The sequence below is a fragment of the Rosa chinensis genome, chromosome 3, assembly GCF_002994745.2.
Source record: "Rosa chinensis cultivar Old Blush chromosome 3, RchiOBHm-V2, whole genome shotgun sequence".
Classification (NCBI taxonomy): Eukaryota; Viridiplantae; Streptophyta; class Magnoliopsida; order Rosales; family Rosaceae; genus Rosa; species Rosa chinensis.
Window position 1 is genome coordinate 2,555,071 of NC_037090.1, and position 20,945 is coordinate 2,576,015.

General features: G+C 40.0%; 1 protein-coding gene across 1 annotated transcript; it reads left to right on the forward strand.

Annotated features, from left to right (window-relative positions):
• Positions 1-6,076: 6,076 nt before the first annotated feature.
• On the forward strand, positions 6,077-18,940 carry LOC112191922 (disease resistance-like protein DSC1). Its single transcript, XM_040516447.1, is given in 8 exon segments — positions 6,077-6,299; positions 6,432-6,621; positions 7,238-7,631; positions 7,740-8,865; positions 9,192-9,272; positions 9,274-9,456; positions 9,564-10,901; positions 18,263-18,940. Coding segments are annotated over 8 exon segments (4,002 nt in total). The 5' UTR covers positions 6,077-6,287.
• Positions 18,941-20,945: the final 2,005 nt, after the last annotated feature.

Below are 20,945 nucleotides of genomic sequence, written 5' to 3' on the forward strand. Positions count from 1 at the left end.
GGGTGGTAGACTACCTACTCGTGTTTCTTGTGATGACTTTCAGCATATGGTGGATGTGTGTCATTTGACACAAATTGATCTTAAAGGGTCACCGTTTACATGGACAAATGGTCGAGGAGTTGGCTCACATATTGAAATGTTGTTGGACAGGTGCTTTTGTTCTATTCCATGGTTAGACTATTGGCCGATGACTAGTTGTTCCACTTTAGTTCGACACTCTTCTGATCATAATCCTCTCTTGATTTCATTCACCAAATACATTGCACAAGGTCCAATTCCTTTCCGTTTTCAGAAGCTTTGGTTGGGGCACTCAGATTTTCTTAAATTTGTTCAAGTAGCATGGCAATCCTTTGAGGTATGTGGTTGTCCAATGTTTATTCTACAAAAGAAGCTTAAGCTTTTAAAACCTATTCTGAAGGAGTGGAATGCTAATGTCTTCGGTAATGTTCATACTGCTGTGGATAGTGCACGCGCTGCCCTTGAAAAAATTCAACTAGCAATATCTCTTGATGGGTTTACTGAAGTGCGTCATGTTGAGGAGCTTTTAGCCCAGGATGCTTTATCAAATGCTTTATTGGTTCAGGAAAAATTCTGGGCGGAGAAGGCAAGGGTGAGGTGGGTTAGGGAAGGTGACAGAAATACTGGCTATTTCCATACTTTGGCAAAAATTCGACGAGCACGCTCCTCTATCACTTCTCTTCGCATTGGGAATGACTTGGTAGATGATGTTAATATTTTGCGTGATCATGTTGTTCAGCATTTTACAAGTGCCTTTTCAGATGATGGAAATATTGCTGATACAGGTTTGGTTGAAAATGTTATTCCTTCAATGGTTTCAGATTCAGAAAATGGCTCTTTACTTGCTATTCCTTCTGCTGAAGATGTCAAAAATGTTGTATTTTCCATGAATGCTGATAGTGCCCCAGGTCCGGATGGTTATTCTGGTCACTTTTTTCAGGCTTGTTGGGATGTAGTTGGGTTGGATGTGGTCCGTGCTGTTAGATCATTCTTTCAGTCAGGTTATATACTGCCTAATCTAAATTCCAGCTTTGTGGCGCTTATTCCAAAGGTTCAAGAAGCTGATGTTATCACTCAATTTCGGCCCATTGCTATGGCTAATTTTTCTTTTAAAATTATTACTCGCATACTAGCCGACCGTCTTGCTCCTATTGCTTCCAGGATTATATTGCCGAATCAATTTGCTTTTTTGAAAGGAAGACAAATCTCTGATTGCATTTTTCTGACTTCTGAGTGTGTTAACTTGTTGGATAATAAATGTCGTAGCGGGAATGTTGCCATTAAGTTTGATGTAGCAAAGGCCTTTGATACTCTGAATTGGGACTTCCTTCGTAGGGTTCTTAACGCTTTTGGTTTTCATGCAACTTTTGTGGAATGGATTAGTTCTATATTGGCTTCAGCTCGGCTCTCTATCTTATTTAATGGCTCTTCAGTGGGATTTTTTAGTTGTAGCCGTGGAGTTCGACAAGGTGATCCATTGTCTCCTCTTCTTTTTTGCCTTGCTGAAGAGGTTCTTAGCCGTGGTATCTTGCGTCTGGTTGATATGGGGCATGTCCAAGCTATAACCTCTCCTCGTGCTGTGAAAGTCCCTTCTCATGTTTTATTTGCTGATGATATAATGGTTTTTTGTAAGGGAGATAAAAGAAGCCTACTAAATCTTATGGCTTTCTTTGAGGAGTACGGACTCAACTCGGGTCAATTGGTGAACAAAACCAAGTCTCATATTTATTTGGGGAAGTCAGCTCTTCATCGTCGTACTCTAATATATTCCTGGTTGGGTGTTTCAGTGGGTAAATTGCCTTTCATGTACCTTGGTGTGCCAATTTTTGTTGGTCGCCCAAAGCGAATTTACTTCCAAGTCTTGGCTGATCGAATTCGTAATGTTATGTCTAATTGGATAGGGCATTCTCTTTCCATGGCAGGACGGGTAACTCTAGTCAATTCTGTGGTGGTTAGTATGCTTTCCCATAGTTTCACAATTTATGCTTGGCCAAGGACTGTATTGCAACAAGTTCGAAATTGGATGAGGAATTTTATTTGGACCGGCAATGTGTCTTCTAGAGCCTATTATCCAGTCTCTTGGAAAAAGTGTTGTGCTCCATTGAAAGAGGGTGGTCTTGGAGTTCGTAATATTATGGCTCTTAATAAGGCTTTCCTTCTAAAAAAAATTTGGGATTTCTTAACTAAGTCTACACCAGCCGCTGCTTTTTTTTCTGCTCGGTTTCTTCAACGTTCAGGTCAGCCATGTTCTTACTATAAAAAATCATCTATTTGGCCTGGCATGCGACCCTTGTTTATGGATATTTTCTACAACTCTAAATGGTTAGTGGGCAATGGTCGATCAATTGATTTTTGGCATGGTAATTGGCTTAATGGTTCAGTTGTTGATAGATTGGGTATTGTGCATCAGCTTGGCAAATTATTATGTGCCAAAGTTTCTGATTTCATCAGAGATGGCTCTTGGTATTGCTCTACAAATTTGATTGCTGATCTTTCTGCACTTTGGTCAGAAATTTCAGCTGTTAGACTTCCTTATTCAAACATGGAGGATAAGCTGGTGTGTGATAGGAGCATAATTATGCGATATTAATAACGTTAACCTCTATACTTTGTTTGTCAGTTAATGTATTTTCTCGTTATTTACGTTGTTTACTTGTTTTATAGGTATTTTGAGCAAAGAAGGAGAAAAGAAGTAAAAGAGGGATTGAAAGGCAAAATCGGCAAATCTGCCTGTGCAGATCAGTCAAGTTCGACAGATCACTGAGACCAGCTCACAATGATCCAGAGGATTATCTTTATATTGATGGAAAGCTTCAGATGTCTAGTTTCCAGTTCTTTTTACGGCTCATCAATATCATTTTTCTAGAAGAAGTTATGGCCGATTTAGTACAAGAAGGTCAGGCTGCACGTGAATCTGAGGTTGGACGGGAATTTATGTTTCGAAGCCCAAATCACACCGAAAAGCCCGAGGACGAGTTTTTGCATCATATTCTGACTTAATGGGCGATGTGAATGGTTGGAATAAGTCATCAAGTTCAAGAGCCAATAGGAAAACTCCACCTAAGCACGTGAGCCCTAATTCTTTTAGGTTTTGGATTTCCTACACAATAGAAAGATGAAGGCAACCTCTAAGTATATAAAAGGAGATAAATCTGCAGCAGCTCTTGGCTTCTCTTCCCGGCTCCCCGCCCTCTCTCTCTACTGCAACTTCTTATTTTTCTCTTTAGCTTGTTTTTGTTTTTCTTTCTATGAGAAACTAACTCTTTTGTTAGGGGTTGTTGAAGCCCCAAATCATGATTGTAAACTCATTATGACTTTCAATTAGTTTTGTTTATCTATTGGATGAGAATCTAATTTCTATCTTCACATTGATGATTCCTTTGCATGTTTTCTTTGGTGCGCAACTTAGATTGCATGTTTAGGATTCTATTGCTAAGAATGATCATTGCCTGTGCCTTGTTTCGAGGGTTCCGTTGAGAGTTCTAGAGTAGTAAATCGTCTATAAGGCGAGTGATTAGGTTCCTAGGTTAATTGAGACGCGTCGTACTCATGATGCCTTGTGATGTCTCGTTTTTCTTAATCTTAATGATTTCTATGTGTTAAATCTAGAGTTGCGTCAACCTAGGTTGCATTTTAGAAAATAGGTTAGGTGTAGAGCGTCTCTCACCTAGCATACAAGTAAGGAAGAACAATAGGTTAATTCAGGCGTTGGGTTAACTTGAGCATCTTCATCCATAGATAAATGAAATTAGGTTGAACATGATTAGTATACTTGATTGATTGGTGGTGGATGCAATTCCTCTAACTTATTTTATCTTTGATTTTCAAAACCCTGAAATAAGTCTTTTTATTTTCGGAGTCATTTAGTGTTTTGTTTTTATTTAATTAGTTCGTCAACCAAAACATCTTCAAAAATTATCAAACTTTGTCAGTAGTTAGTTTATCATGTCTAGAGTCTGTCTGTAAATTTTTGTGACATTTAGAATAGTTTAGAGTCGTCTGCCAGTCAGATCTTTATAACTGGACAGTTTAGGTTTATTTTGTTTTGAGTCTTTAGATTAGTGATTAGACCACAATCTCTTGCGGGAACGATCCCTACTTACCTATACTATTTTCGACATTCTTGTAGGGTTAAATTATAGACATTTTTGTGCATCTATTTAGGTGTATAGAAATAGCTTATCAGTGTGGTTGGATTCTTCTGATGGGAGTTTATCTTTATCTATAGCCTATGAGTTCAAGAGGAGTAAACAGGCAATTGTTCTTTGGGATAGATGGGTTTGGCGTCAATGCTTTCGTCCTCAAAACTCTGTTACTTTATGGAAATTTCTTCATGGTAAGCTTTTAACAGATGATCTCTTACTTCAGCGAGGCTTTTCTTTTGCTTCTATGTGCTCTCTCTGTCATGCATCTGCTGAGACGGCCCACCACCTTTTTTTTTAGTGCTCTTTCTCTATGAATGTATGGTCTGCAGTTTTATCTTGGTTTCAGGTCAGTATTCATTTCCTGGATATATATGATTTCTTCTCTTACCCACTGCAACATGGTTTTGGTACTCAATTGCAATTGCTATGGTGGGGAATGATGGGAGCTGGCTTCTACTCTCTTTGGGAGGCTAGAAATTCTATCCGTTTTGATGAGCGTCGCTTAACTACTGATTATTTGATTCGCTCTATCAAGCAGCAAATTCGAGAGGTTGATTCTTGGGGTTTAGGAATTATGCGTAACTCAGTAGATGAGCTTTGTATTTTCAGTGCTCTTAGAATCAGCGGTCGAGCCTCAAGATCACATCAAATTCGTGAGGTAAATTGGCATGCTCCTTGTGCTTTTCAATTAAAGGTTAATACAGATGGTGCTGCTCGTGGGACGCCAGGACTCGCGGGCTATGGAGGTATTTTTCGTGACCACTTGGGTAATTGTATGGGTTGTTTTGCTGGTTCCTTGGGTATTGCTACTGCCCTAGAAGCAGAGCTTCAAGCCATTATTCATGCAGTTTCAATAGCATCAGGAAAAGGATGGACTTCTCTCTGGATTGAGTGTGATTCAGCGATAGCAATTCACTTTCTTGCCAATAAAAATTACTCAGTCCCTTGGCGTCTAAGTGTTGATTGGGTCAATTGTTGTACCACTCTCTCCTCTATGCAGATTCAGTTTTCACATATTTATCGAGAAGGGAATCAAGTGGCTGATTGCTTAGCTAACTATGGGGTGGATCATGAGGGGCATTATTGGTGGGACTCTTGCCCTCCTTGTGCATCAGCTGCCTTTGTTCACAATCTGCAAGGGTTACCGAATTTCCGTATTAGCTAATTCGGAAGTGCTTGATAGATTTCATGCAACGGTGGTTTATGTTGCATGTTTGCTCTATTCATTAGTTTGTAACTATTTTAGCTCAGTGCTCATTTTGAGTACTTTATTTTGTTTTCAAAGAGGTTTTGGTTCTTGTCCCCCTCTCTCTTCTTGTGTTTTCTTTTCGTTTTTTAATAAAATAAAATAGAGGGATGGGCGGTGGGTTCCCGGTTGCGATGACCCCCTTTCTTTCGAGATTGTGGGTGGGTGCCAGTCACCCCAAATCGGCTGTTGCAGAGGAACTAATATCGCCTAATCCTCTATTTAATTTTTAAAAAAAATTAACCCCCACCAACCATTTGAGAATTAGCATTAGTATTCTCACTGCTTTTAATGTTTTTTGTTGATAATTAGCCTTAGTTTACTGACTCCCAAGTCCCAACAACAACAAAAGATGCCCTTCCTATAAAACATGATGACGAGTAACAGCCAATATACGGAATACAATATGCACGGTGGGTAATGGACTGAAACAACTATTCTACTTAATTATAAGTATACAAATTGATAAGATCGAGAAACTCAGTACCGGCCGGCAGGCGCGCGGTAGCCATTAGATTAATGACAGTGGTTAGTTTGATCAAATTATTTATAGATGCAATAACCTCATCCGTGTTGTTTCCACATGCAAGTGCTTATTCTCATATATGCTTCATTTTATATATATGTTGCAGAAAGCCAATAGTCGCAGTCATAGTCTTTGTTTAGTTTGAGTTATTGAAACACATTTTCACGAAAGTGCTTGGAACTTTTCTTGAGTCTCTTCTTTTTATCTCTGTTACCAATAGTTTTGCCCCGATCGAGAGATAAGAAGTTCCTAATTTTGTGAAATAAAACCTGAACTTGAAAACTGATTAGATCAGCATAATCTCCTCCGTCTTCGATCTCTCTTCCAACAGACTGATCTGCTTTGTTTCCCCATGTTTCAATCAGTTGTTTTCTAAGAACTTGCAAGTGTTTTTTTTTATCGTTTATCATATATGTTTCTAATTTCTTAGTCTTGTTTTCAAATTTTGTTCTTTCAAGTCACACAGTTAAGTAACCATCTTTATTATTTTTGGCAGGTCCCCATTTTCAAATTAATTAGACTCTGGAGAGCTTCTGGTCCGAAGGAAGCGTGCTTTGACTTGTGGATTTTCGTATTTTGCAATATGGCTTCCTCTTCCGTTTCTTTTTCTGTCATCCCCCCCAAAAAAAAGTATGATGTTTTTCTCAGTTTCAGAGGCGCGGATACTCGCAAGACTTTTACCAGCCATCTTCATGCTACTTTGAGTGTGATTCAGCGATAGCAATTCACTTTCTTGCCAATAAAAATTACTCAGTCCCTTGGCGTCTAAGTGTTGATTGGGTCAATTGTTGTACCACTCTCTCCTCTATGCAGATTCAGTTTTCACATATTTATCGAGAAGGGAATCAAGTGGCTGATTGCTTAGCTAACTATGGGGTGGATCATGAGGGGCATTATTGGTGGGACTCTTGCCCTCCTTGTGCATCAGCTGCCTTTGTTCACAATCTGCAAGGGTTACCGAATTTCCGTATTAGCTAATTCGGAAGTGCTTGATAGATTTCATGCAACGGTGGTTTATGTTGCATGTTTGCTCTATTCATTAGTTTGTAACTATTTTAGCTCAGTGCTCATTTTGAGTACTTTATTTTGTTTTCAGAGAGGTTTTGGTTCTTGTCCCCCTCTCTCTTCTTGTGTTTTCTTTTCGTTTTTTAATAAAATAAAATAGAGGGATGGGCGGTGGGTTCCCGGTTGCGATGACCCCCTTTCTTTCGAGATTGTGGGTGGGTGCCAGTCACCCCAAATCGGCTGTCGCAGAGGAACTAATATCGCCTAATCCTCTATTTTTATAAAAAAAAAAAAAAAATCTTCATGCTGCTTTGATACGGAGGAAAGTGGAAACCTACATTGATTACAGACTTGAGAGAGGAGATGAAGTTGGACCCGCCCTTCTAAAAGCAATCGAGGAATCAAAGATTTCCGTGATCATTTTCTCAAAAGACTATGCATCTTCCGCATGGTGCTTGGAGGAACTTGTTTATATACTGGAATGCAGGGAAAAACATGGACAACATGTTATACCTATTTTTTACGAAATAGATCCATCACATGTACGCTACCAGACTGAAAGTTATAAGACTGCATTTGCTAAACATGAAACAAGGTTGAAGGACAAGACGGACAAGGTGGCCAAGTGGAAGGAAGCTTTAGTAAAAGCAGCCAATCTATCTGGGTCTGATTCAGCTTCAAGAACTGCTCGGTAACTTTCTAACTTGTATTAATTTCTGCTTCTGACTAATCTGTTAAAGCTAGAAAAAGACGTTGTATGAACTACTATTAATTACCTGTACTTGGTCATTTGTGGTAGGGATGATTCCGATTTAGTTGAGCAAGTAGTCAGAGATGTGTTGTCTAAATTGAATCGTGAATCATCAAGCGATTTAACTGGTTTGATTGGAGCTGAAGACCGCATTAAGAAAATTTTATTGGAATTAGACATCATCCCAGAAGATGTTCGTGTTCGCTCTGTAGTTATCTGGGGTATGGATGGTATTGGCAAGACCACGCTTGCTGATGCTGTATATCACGGACTCTCTTCTCACTTTGAAGCTCACTGTTTTCTTGCAAATGTTAGGGAACGATCAGGTATCAGAGGAGGTTTCTCTCCTGAACTGTATCTTTTGCGAAATGAACTTCTTGGAGAATTACTAGGGGACAGGAGTTTAGCTATCCATACTCGAACTATAGGTGCTGTTGACAAAGAGAGGCTCCGCCGTGCAAAAGTCCTTGTTGTCCTCGACGACGTGAATGATCCAAGCCAATTAACATTTTTAGCTGGAGAAGTTCCATTTGGCCCAGGAAGTCGAATAATTATAACAACTCGAGATATGCAACCAGTTAAGGAGACTCTACTAGTGAAGAAAGTAGCTGACCATGATGTTAAGATATACAAGGTGGAGGAATTAAATGGTGTTGAATCTCTTCAGCTCTTCCATTCAAATGCTGCCACACTTTCTACACAAAATTCAGAAATTTTAGAGCAGGTGGTAGATCATGCTGCAGGCATTCCATTAGCCCTTAACATTTTGCGTTCACTATTCCTTCGGTGCAAGAGCAAAGAAGAACAGGAACTGTTGTGGGAAAAATTAAAAAAGTTTCCTGACAAAAAACTTCAGAATGTGTACAAAGCAAGTTATGATGGATTAGAAGGAAATGAGAGGGAGATATTCCTTGATATTGCATGTTTTCACAAAAGGGAGAAACTTTGTGATGTAAAAAGAATTTTAGCTGCCTGTGGTTTATTTCCCGATGATGGAATTAAAATTCTCACTGATATGTCTCTCATATCAATTAAAGACAACTGCATATGGATGCACGATGTGATCCAAGAAATGGGTTGGCAGATAGTCCGGGAAGAATGTACTGAAGAGCCAGGAAAACGCAGTAGGTTGCACAATGGTGAGGACGTCTGTGATGTATTGAAAAGGAATGTGGTAAGAGCTCAATGCCTTGACTTTTCTTTTGACAAAGCTTATGAATTTTCAGTGGATAAAATAACTAGCTAGAAGATACTATTTTCTAAAAAACTAGTTAGATGGATGTCCAGAAATTACTCTAGTTTTGAGGTTTTTCATGTATTGAAAAGGAATACGGTAAGAGCTCAATGCATTGACTTTTTCTTTTGAAAATGCCTTTGAATTTTCAGTAGATAAAATACCTAGCTAGAAGAGATACTAATTTCTGAAAAACTATTTAGATGGACTTCCACAAATTACTGTAGTTTTGAGGTTTTTATTGTTATTTTATTTTTTTAATTCAGGGAACTGCAAAAGTACAAAGCATTTCCAGCAGGAATTGTGTTAACAAGCTAACGTTGGATCCTGGAGCTTTCACAGGGATGGATTATGCTTAGATTTATACATCTTGATGACAAGGAAAATCTAGAGTATCTTCCTGATGCCCTTCAATATCTCTATTGGCATAGTTACCCTTTAAAATCTTTGCCATCAAAGTTTTCTCCAGACAATCTAGTGGAGCTTCATATGCCCTGGAGCAAACTCAAGAGACTCTGGAATAAAGGCCAGGTATGCTTTAGTATTTAGATTCATTAAATATATGTAGTGCTTGGAAAATTTATATATATTCAGGTTTTAGTTATTCTTAATTGCCTTTTCTCTTTAATTTGCTACAGAATCTTGAGAACTTGAAAAGGATCGATCTTAGTTTCTCCATGAACCTGGCTGAAGTTGGAGAGCTGTCAAATAGTGTAAACATTGAGAGTATAAATCTTCAAGGCTGTAAAAGTTTGGTTCAAGTTCCGGATTTGTCAAAGTGTGTATACATTAAGAGTATAAATCTCCTTGGCTGTGTAAGTTTGGTTGAAGTTCCAGACCTGTCAAAGAGTGTAAACATTGAGAGTATAAATCTTCAAAGCTGTGCAGGTTTGATACAAGTTCCTTCGTCCTTTCAAAAGTTTACCAAGCTTACTCATCTGAATTTGGGATATTGCTCCAAGATCAGTACTCTACCAAAGATACCGAGCAAGATGGAATTCTTAGATTTAAGTGAAACTGCAATAGAGGAATTGCCTCCATCAATTTGGTCTCTTGAAAAACTTGTTAAATTGAATCTTCATTGCTGTTGGTCCATTAAGAATTTTTCGAGCAGTCCATGGAAGATGAAATCCCTCAGTTATCTTTTTTTGGGTCAGACAAATATAGAAACAGTGCCCTCGTCATTATTCATGTCTATGACTGGGATCATTTCACTTGACCTGAGTTATTGTGATCGCCTTCTCAGTCTCCCAACTGACATTTGTAAGTTGAAATCTCTCCAGAGACTTGATCTCTCTGGTTGCTCTAGTTTCACAAACTTTCCGGAAATTGAGGAGCCTATGGAACATCTGCAGTATCTTAATTTAAGAGGGACGAAAATTGAAGAGCTGCCTTCATCAATTGGGAATCTTGTTGGGCTTAAGACATTAGATTTATCTTACTGCAAAAGCCTTGAATTACTCCCAAACAGCTTCTACAAATTAATGCATCTTGAGTGGTTCTCCCTTAATAAATGTGTCAAGCTGAAAAAACTGCCTTCCTCGTTCATTTTGTGCTCTTTGATAGAACTAGACCTCGGATGCTGCAATTTGTTAGAGGAACTTCCCGATTGCTTTACTAGCTTTCCCAAATTGCAAGTCTTAATACTAGACAAAACCATGATTGAGACCATACCTCCCAGCATCAAACAAGTTTATGGGCTCCAGTCTCTGAGCCTATATCTGTGTGAGCGGCTTCAATCTTTGCCAGTGCTCCCCTGTCTTCTACAAGAATTGGGTGTAGCAGGGTGCCCAAGACTTGAGACAGTGTCAGTTTCAGTGACTGCACAGACTCCAGGTTTGGATCAAATACTTTCTGGGAAGAGGACCGAGATACTCAGATATATAAGTTGCGTTAAGTTGGGTGAAAATGCATGGAGCAACATAATGGATGATGCGCACTTCAGAATTATGCGAATGGCAACTGCTTGTAATCTTGTACGTCTCTCTCTCTCTCTCTCTCTCTCTCTCTCTCACACACACACACACACACACAACTCACATGCACATACCTACACGTTTGTTTATGTTAAATCAGAGCAGTACGAACATCTCTGCTCCTTCAGTAACCAAGCTCTAACGAGTTGAAAAACCATGATGTTGATATATGGACATATGGTGTATGTACCTGCAGAATGTTGTAGTATATATGATTCACATGTACAAAACATGAGTCATAGTATAAATGTCTATATCATGTATACAAATAGGTACTTGAGTGTATAATGTAGGTATTGTGACTTGTGTGACAAGCTTTATGCCAAAGGGCAACAAGCATGGCATTTTATCATCATCACAGCCACCATAGAAGGCTGCAGCTGTGAATGTAGAGGTTATCAAATTGAGTTACTCTTTGAGCTTTCACACTTGTAATATTTTCCTATAAATACCTCTTTGTGTGAGATGAATAAACACACTTGAATCTATATCCTCACAGAAACATTACTCTCTCTCTCTGTTTATCATTTCATACTTGTCCTCAAACACGTTATCAGCACGAAATTGCTCTAGAATCAGAATCGAAATTGAAAAGAGGAGAGGTAGTTCATAATCCGATCGAAGTCATTTTTTCAAACTTGCAAAAAACCTCCAAACCCTAGCTCATATCAAAGCCCTTGATTCAAGAAGCTCAGAACCGGTTTCAGAACCTCCAGAACCGGCCGGAAACAGCCAGAACCGGCCAACGGAAAATTTGGACCGCTGCCGAACCGCTGTCGAAGCCCTGCCGAGTCCTGCCGATATCTGCCGAAAGCTGTCGAGCGCATCTGCCGAAAGCTGTCGAGCGCATCTGCCGAAAGCTGCCGAGCGCATCTGCCGAAAGCTGCCGAGCGCTCCTGCCGAGTCCTGCCGAGTCCTGCCGAGTCCTGTCGACAGCACCTGCCGAAGGCCTGCCTAGCAGCTGCGCAGCATCTGCCGAAGGCCTGCCGAGCAGCTGCGCAGCAGCTGTCGACACATCTGTCGGACAACTTTCCGGCGACTTTTCCGGCGACTTTCCGACAACTTTTCCGGCGACTTTCGGACAACTTTCCGGCGACTTTTCCGGCAACTTTCCGACAACTTTCCGGCGACTTTTCGACAATTTTTCCGGCGACTTTCGGACAACTTTCCGGCGACTTTCCGACAACTTTTCCGGCGACTTTCGGACAACTTTCCGGCGACTTTCCGACAACTTTTCCGGCGACTTTCGGACAACTTTCCGGCAACTTTCCGACAACTTTTCCGGCAATTTTTGGACAACTTTTTCCGGCAATATTATTCCAAGGTAATATTTACTAAAAGTTCCCGTTTTTGAGTTTTTACTCTATCCTTCTTCTCTTTATTTTTCTCGGGAACTTACAATCAAAAGCGGAATTCCAAGAAATTCACGCTAAACGAACTAAGAGCGTTCGTAATTATGAACTAAGAGTGTTCATAATATTCGGACTAAGATTGTCCGCAAAACATCATTGTTTTGGTCTAAAGATTATTGATTTTAGATTTCGTGGAAGTTTTGAACTCCGAAACTAATATATCTTCTCTTATCTTCAGGATGTCGAATGCACCTAGACTCGACTTTCAAATGCTTGACTCAACGGGTTCGGAATACTATAGTTGGGTAACCGACGTTGAGAACCACCTCACTTCAAGAGGGATATTGCCCATAATTCAAGCTCCTAATCCAGGCCTTGTGTTCCAAAGAACACCTACAAAGCATGCACAAGCTATTATCTTGATGCGGCGCCATATGGATAAAGCTCTCAGACTAGAGTATATGTCAATGAGAGATGCTCGAGACTTATGGGTAGCGCTAGAAGAGCGTTTTGGTAATATCCAAGATACCCTCCTCCCTGACTTGAAGGTTCAGTGGAATAATATACGCTTCTCCGACTTTAAGTCTGTTGCAGAATATAATTCGGAAGCTCTTCGACTCAAAGCTATGTTGAAGTTCTGTGGAAAGCCTCTCACAGAAGATGAGCTACTTGAGAAGACTCTCTCCACCATTCCCGTCTCAGCAATTGTGATATCAAAGCAATTTCGCACAGAAGTCAATGCTGGACGAATTACAAGGTTTAATGAGCTTATTAATATTTTGTCGGTATCTGAAAAGTACGACAACATCCTTGTAAAGAATTATAATTCTAGGCCCATAGGAACCAAGAGCGTCCGTGAGGCAAATTATAATGCACCCAAAAAGGGGCGCAAGCAGCAATACCCTAATAATAAGGGACAAGAAAGGCGTACGGGCCCATATAACCACCCCAATAAAGAGAGAAACCGCAACTTTAAAGCGGACACTCGTGGTGGCAACTTCACACGTGGTGGTAACTCCACACGTGGCAACTTCACACGTGGTGGCAACTCCACACGTGGGAGAGGTGAATATAATAACAATATGGGCCGTGGAGGTCGCATCATAAGGCGTGGTAGTAGCAGTAACCCTCCTAGGGAATATCCACAACATGGACAAACTGCACCTCCAATGAAAGGAGGCAACCATAATGACGTGTGTCATAGATGCGGATCAATCGAGCATTGGTTCAAACAATGCCATGCAAGTACTAAACTAGCTGCAAGCTACAAAGAGTATAGGCAAAACAGGGAGCAAGAATCCAACCTTGCCGAAAATGAAGATAGTGAAGATGTCAATCTCACAATAGAGGACTTCAAAGCTGAACAAATGCACGAGGATGCAGCAGACTTTGATTAGAATAGTCCTTTTCTATTTTCCAAGGGCAAATGTGCCTTAATCAATAACAATTGTATTGACTTTTTCTTATGTGGTGTACCCAATGAAATATGATGTCTAGGAAAGTAATTGAGACCATGGTATTTAAGCGAGCCTCGCTCCACCAACATCTCTCTACTTCCCTGGTCATATTTCATTGGAATTACCAAACGGAATGAGCAATTACAATTTGTATAAAGTTTGATTGTACTTTGGAATAGACTTTGGAAACCTTGATGTAATCATTGGTTATTTTCCTTATTAATAAAGTATCGCATTCAATGTCATGGACATGTGTTAATATTCCGAACTTTACTCCTTTTTCAGTATGTTTTCCGGAGAAATGGAATGCCTTCTTGATAGTGGCACCACACATACTATATTACGACACAGGCAATTATTTTTATGGATGAAGCCTAGTAGATCTTCAATAACTACGATGGCAGGATCATCACAATTGATTCATGGTCGAGGACCAGCTCAATTTTTGTTGCCAAATGGCACGAATATTAATATCATCGAAGCTCTATATGCTCCTAGGGCTGGAAGAACCCTATTGAGTTTTAAAGATATAAGAGCCAATGATCTTCATGTGGAAACACATTGTGAGAATGGACAAGAGTTCCTTTGCATTACCTCTAATAACTACGGAAATACACGAGTATTAGAGAAACTTATGTGTCGCTCTAGTGGATTATATGCAACCACTATCAGAGTAATTGAATCCAACCATGTCATGAATGAAAATTTATGGGATTCTGACACATATAGACTTTGGCACGACCGCTTGGGTCACCCAGGTCGTGATATGATGCTCCGTATATTAAAAACTTCACACGGACATCCATTCTTCAAAACGAAAAGAAGTACGAACCAAAGATTGGTCGAAAGAACTACTTCATATCATTCGTTTTGTAAGGCTTGCTCTTTAGCAAAGGTAGGATCAAGACCATCCTATGCAAAGGACTCTAAAGAAAATATACCATTCTTGCAAAGAATACAAGGTGATATTTGTGGACCTATTCAACCAACTTGCGGACCATTTAGATATTTTATGGTGTTGGTTGATGCATCGACACGCTGGTCACATGTCATGCTATTATCCACGAGAAATGCTGCATTTGCTAAACTCCTAGCACAGATCATTAAATTAAGGGCTCACCACCCTGATCATCCTATTAAGTCAATTCGTCTTGACAATGCTGGAGAGTTTACATCAAAAACTTTTGATGATTATTGCATGTCCATTGGGATCGAGGTTGAACACCCTGTACCTCATGTACACACCCAAAATGGTCTCGCAGAAGCTGCCATTAAAAGACTTCAAATGGTTGCTCGAGCATTGGTTATGCGCACCAATCTCCCTATTTCTGCTTGGGGCTATGCAATATTGCACGCAGCTGTGCTTATTCGTCTGAGGCCCACTGCCACCCAACCATTTTCTGCTTCCCAGATGGTCACTGGGTATGAGCCCGATGTCTCACACTTACGAATATTCGGGTGTGCAGTCTATGTGCCAATTGCGCCGCCACAGCGCACCAAAATGGGTCCTCAAAGACGATTAGGTCTTTATACTGGATATGACTCTCCCACCATTATCCGCTATATAGAACCCTTGACAGGCGATCTATTTACCGCTAGATTTGCGGATTGTCACTTTGATGAGACAGTCTTCCCATCATTAGGGGGAGACATGAACAGTAATGTTCAACAGAAAAGACAGGAATTGTCGTGGTTTGTCCCCACTCTGTCTCATCTTGATCCCCGAACAGCACAATCTGAAATAGAAGTGCGGAGGATTCTCGATCTTCAGAACGTAGCAGAATCAATGCCTGATGCGTTTTCTGATATCGCTAAAGTGACAAGATCACATATACCTGCTGCAAATGTGCCTGCAAGGATTGATGTCCCTAACACTAGAGGACATGATGCCATCTCAAGAATACATGAGAATGGCGCCAACGTCCCCTATATGGGTGATGTAGTGGCTAGACCCATGGCTCCCGCCAGGAAGCGCGGGAGGCCCATTGGTTCGATGGATTCTCGCCCAAGAAAGAAAGCGAGTTTGGCACAAAATAATCCATTAATCATCGATACAATTAATCCCTCTCATGAAAATATTCCGGATTATGGTTATGTCAAAGAGACATCATTGGAGGACGCTCCAATAAAAGAACCAATTCCAGAGAATAGAGAGATCTCCATGAATTACACTAGTATACATGGGGTGATGGATAGAAATTCTATGACTATTAATGATGCTTTTGCATATCATATTGCAAAAGGAATTATAGAATACGATGATATCGAACCTCGCTCCGTTGAAGAATGTCAACGAAGAGCAGATTGGTCTAAATGGAAAGATGCGATCCAGACTGAATTGGATTCACTAACAAAGAGACAGGTATTTGGGTCTATAATGCTGACACCACCAAATATAAAACCTGTTGGCCATAAATGGGTCTTTGTTAGAAAGCGTAATGAGAAAAATGAGGTTGTTAGATACAAAGCCCGCCTTGTGGCACAAGGTTTCTCACAACGCCCTGGAATCGACTACGAGGAGACATATTCTCCCGTAATGGACGTTATAACGTTCCGCTACCTTGTCAGTTTGGTAGTTTCCGAAAAACTTGACATGCAGCTTATGGATGTGGTTACAGCATATCTCTATGGGGATCTAGATTCAGAGATATATATGAAGGTTCCAGATGGACTTCAATTACCCAAATCAAATGGCTCTAAACCACGGAGCGCGTTTTCAATAAGATTGAGACGCTCACTATATGGATTGAAACAATCCGGACGGATGTGGTATAACCGTCTAAGTGACTACTTGATTAGGAAGGGATATATTAACAATGAAATATGCCCATGCGTGTTCATTAAAAGAACAAGTTCCGGATTTGCAATTATAGCAGTATATGTCGATGACATGAATCTAATTGGAACTCTAAATGAGTTAAAAGAAACTGCTAAATATTTGAAATCCGAGTTTGAGATGAAAGATCTTGGGAAAACACGGTTTTGTCTCGGAATAGAACTCGAGCACCGTAGTGATGGGATTATGATCCATCAGTCAGCATATACTCAAAAATTACTAAGGCGCTTTAATGAAGATAAAGCAAAGCCTGTGAGTACTCCCATGATCAGCCGTAGCCTTGAGCCCAGAAAAGATCCATTTCGTCCAAAGGATGAGGACGAAGGCTTATTAGAGGCTGAAGTGCCATATCTAAGTGCAATAGGTGCATTATTGTACTTAGCTCAATGCACAAGACCGGATATCTCATTCGCAGTGAACTTGTTGGCTCGACATAGTTCCTCGCCAACACGCCGCCATTGGATTGGTATAAAGACAATCTTTCGATACTTAAAAGGTACGATTGATATGGGCTTGTTTTATCCCTACAGGGAGAAAAGAAAGGACGGAAGTATGGGATTAGATCCCACATGGCAAAAAGCCACCTTCCGCAATATGAACGCCGGCGACACTTTCCATGGTGGCCGACGTTCTCCTCCTCCCCTCCATCAAAATGATAATGATGTTTTGATGGGCTTTGCTGATGCAGGGTATCTCTCTGACCCTCACAAAGGTCGCTCCCAAACAGGTTATGTCTTTACCATGGGAAGCACCGCGATATCTTGGAGATCCACGAAACAGACCCTTGTTGCTACTTCCTCAAATCATGCAGAGATTATTGCTCTACATGAAGCTGTGCGTGAATGCATATGGCTAAGGTCTGTAAATAGACACATTCGAGGAACCTGTGGTTTGAAGTCCACCACAGAAGAACCTACATGCATTTACGAAGATAATGCAGCTTGTATTGAGCAAATGAAATTAGGTTTCATCAAGGGGGACAATACCAAGCATATATCGCCAAAATTCTTCTACAATCAGCAACAACAAACACTTCTGAAAATTGAAGTAAATCAAATCCGATCAGAGGAAAATGTAGCGGACTTATTTACTAAGTCGTTACCAAAATCCCCTTTCGAGAAACATGTGAAGAGTATCGGATTGAGAAGGCTATCCGAACTCCCACGATCTTCAGGGGGAGTCTAAATCAGGGGGAGTATCCAGTTACATACTCCACACTCAAACGCGCGTTGTGCTCTTTTTCTCCTTCGACCAAGGTTGTTTTTTCCCACAGGGTTTTATTACTTGGCAAGGTTTTTAACGAGGCAATTTCGAAGCGCACGACCTAAACAATACTATTTGACATGAAATATCCAAGGGGGAGTGTTGTAGTATATATGATTCACATGTACAAAACATGAGTCATAGTATAAATGTCTATATCATGTATACAAATAGGTACTTGAGTGTATAATGTAGGTATTGTGACTTGTGTGACAAGCTTTATGCCAAAGGGCAACAAGCATGGCATTTTATCATCATCACAGCCACCATAGAAGGCTGCAGCTGTGAATGTAGAGGTTATCAAATTGAGTTACTCTTTGAGCTTTCACACTTGTAATATTTTCCTATAAATACCTCTTTGTGTGAGATGAATAAACACACTTGAATCTATATCCTCACAGAAACATTACTCTCTCTCTCTGTTTATCATTTCATACTTGTCCTCAAACACAGAAACGTTTATCATCCGGTCAAGTAAAGTTATTGTATTCGGGAATAAATGAAATTCCAAGATGGTTTAGCTGTCAAATGGAGGGATCTTCAATGAATATTAAGCTTCCTCTGCATTGGTCTGATGATTCAAACTTCTTGGGTATTGCTCTCTGCTCTGTTTTTGCAAGCCATGAAAAGGGTCTTTATCATAAATGTGAGATGATTCTCAAAACCAACAATGGTGAAACCCATAGTTTCAGTTTGGGATGTACAGAGGTCTCCATGACTGGGGAGCTGAAGTCAGACACAGACGATCACGTGTTGGTGTGGTATGATAATGTCCCTGCAATTTCAGATGAAGCAAAATGGTCTATGGAAGCCTCTTTTCACTTCTATACAGAAGTCCATGGTAAACGAAGGCATATCGCAAAAAGGTGTGGGGTCTCCTTTCTGTATGCCCATGGCCAAGATGATGATGCTCTGAAATTTGAAGTCATTCGTCCACAACATGTTACTACAACTAGGAGACGCCTCGGCAGCTTTGGGGATGAAGCTAGCGGAAGTCAAATGTGGGAACACCGTGGCCGCTTTGAGGATGAAGCTAGTGGAAGTCAAATGTGGGAACACCGGGGCCGCTTTGAGGATGGAAGTCAAATGTCTGGTCACTTTGATCCTGGAAGTGAAACTAACGGTGAGTAAGATAGTGGAAATGAAACTTCTACTTGAACAATCTGGCCTTGGAGCTTCGGAAACCTGAATCACGGTTTCCAGAACTGTACGTCAACTGGCTTTCGCAGCTACATTTTTTACATTATGTTTGTGTTGATTTCCATTACATAGAGAGCAAAACAAGTACTTTCTGTATGTATCTATGTTTTTGTCAAGTAATTAAAAGATCTTAATCTATTCTTGCTCAAATTTTTGTAAATATTTGGTTAATTAGTTTTGATTTATTGCAAAACCTGATCTTTTCGTCACTACATCATGCATGCCTTTATTTGTGTGATTTGCATAATATATTGCTGAAAGCTGAGGCCGGCTAAGCACAATTGGCTTCATTGAATATTGACTGGGCAGGGCAAAATATTTGGTCACAAAAGATTACATTTCACTCGAGTAGTCTTATATATTTCTTTTACAAACGTATATGATGAAGTACAACAAAGTAAAAATCAACTTTACATATATTAATTAGGGATCAAGTTATGACTACGTACTTAATCAAACTGAAAATGTTTGACAGCAAAAAAAATAGGGAATCGAGTTTTGCAGTTGGGATTAATATATGTGGCATCTGGTTGATTTCAGAACTGAATCATCACAGAATCTCATGAGCAGTGCCATAGTTCCTGTTGACAACTGCATTCTTAAACTCTGATATGTCAGTATTGGGTGTTTGTACCGGACTCTCATCTTCATCATGTTATCCACACTTCTTCTCCGGCCGCCTTCCCTAACTCGAAGATTAATATTCTCTCCCTTTGCTTCTCCTTCCACCTTCACAATCTTTTCATCATCTCTTCTCTCACCTCATTCTCATCATCACCACTGAAGTACAACTCCTCCAGTTCATCATTATTAGCACTAAAGTGTGCTGGCCAAAAAATAGAGAAACCTACTACATAAACTACTAGTCTCGACACTAATTTGTATAGAGTATATAGAGCAGATACGATCAATCATTTCCTACGAGATAGTGGGATTCAAACTCGATGCATGTTAATGAAAACTGAGGTGAAAATACTTGATCATCAACCTCCCCGCTAATAACGTAGCTTAAACCCTGAAGGCCCAACTCAAGAAATAGCAAGACCCAAGCCCATCACACAGAGGGAGCCCAAGACCATTTTCCCATTTCTCATCGGCTTAAACGGGTCCAAAACCCTATCTCCTCTCCCAATTTCTCTCCGGCTAGTAGTCTCAGTCCTCCTCTGATGAGCTTAGTGCCATTTCTGCTGAGCCAATATTACTAATAGGTATGCACTTCTCTGCTTATATTGCTATCAAGTTTTTACTTGGGTTGTTTCTGTTTCTCAACCTTTCTTCACCGGTTTGTTTCTGTGGAACAATCTATGAAACGCAGAAATGCAATAGGGTTTATAGAAAAGACTTAATCTTTGTTCAAATGAATCCTGGGTCTAGTGGGTTTAGTGCTGAAGGTTGAGTGTTTATGTATTGCTCTTCGATTTTCTTGTTTCTTTGTGTAATTTGAAGTACAAATTGTAATTGTGGTTTTGTTTATGTTAGATTTTTTATCAGAAAAAGATTTAAGCTTACTGTTGTAGTTAAGTCTTTACCAGAATTATGGGTAATGCTGTGAGCAATTGGAAAAGTAAGATTGGGAAGTTCCTGGTTCAGCCTTCACCGTATGTTTCCCTGATTGCTAAAATATGATTTAATTAGCTGTATTTGGTCGTTGAAGTTCGAAAGTTTAGATACGACATTGTTCTTGGAATCGGTGTAATGGGTTTTGTAAGACTATTGTTGGTTGTCTTGTAGATGCAAGTTTCTGAAATTCGATAATGTTATGGACACTTGATTTTGAAGCCAGTCTAGAGTTTTTCATATCTTGTGATTTATGTCAGTGTTGTATTCGAAGTTGTGGGTGTAATAGTGGTTTTGCATTTGAGTGGTGGATGAAGTGAATAGTGATTTCTTACTTTGCTGTAATGCAGGCAGTGATTGAGAAACAAGGCATTGATAT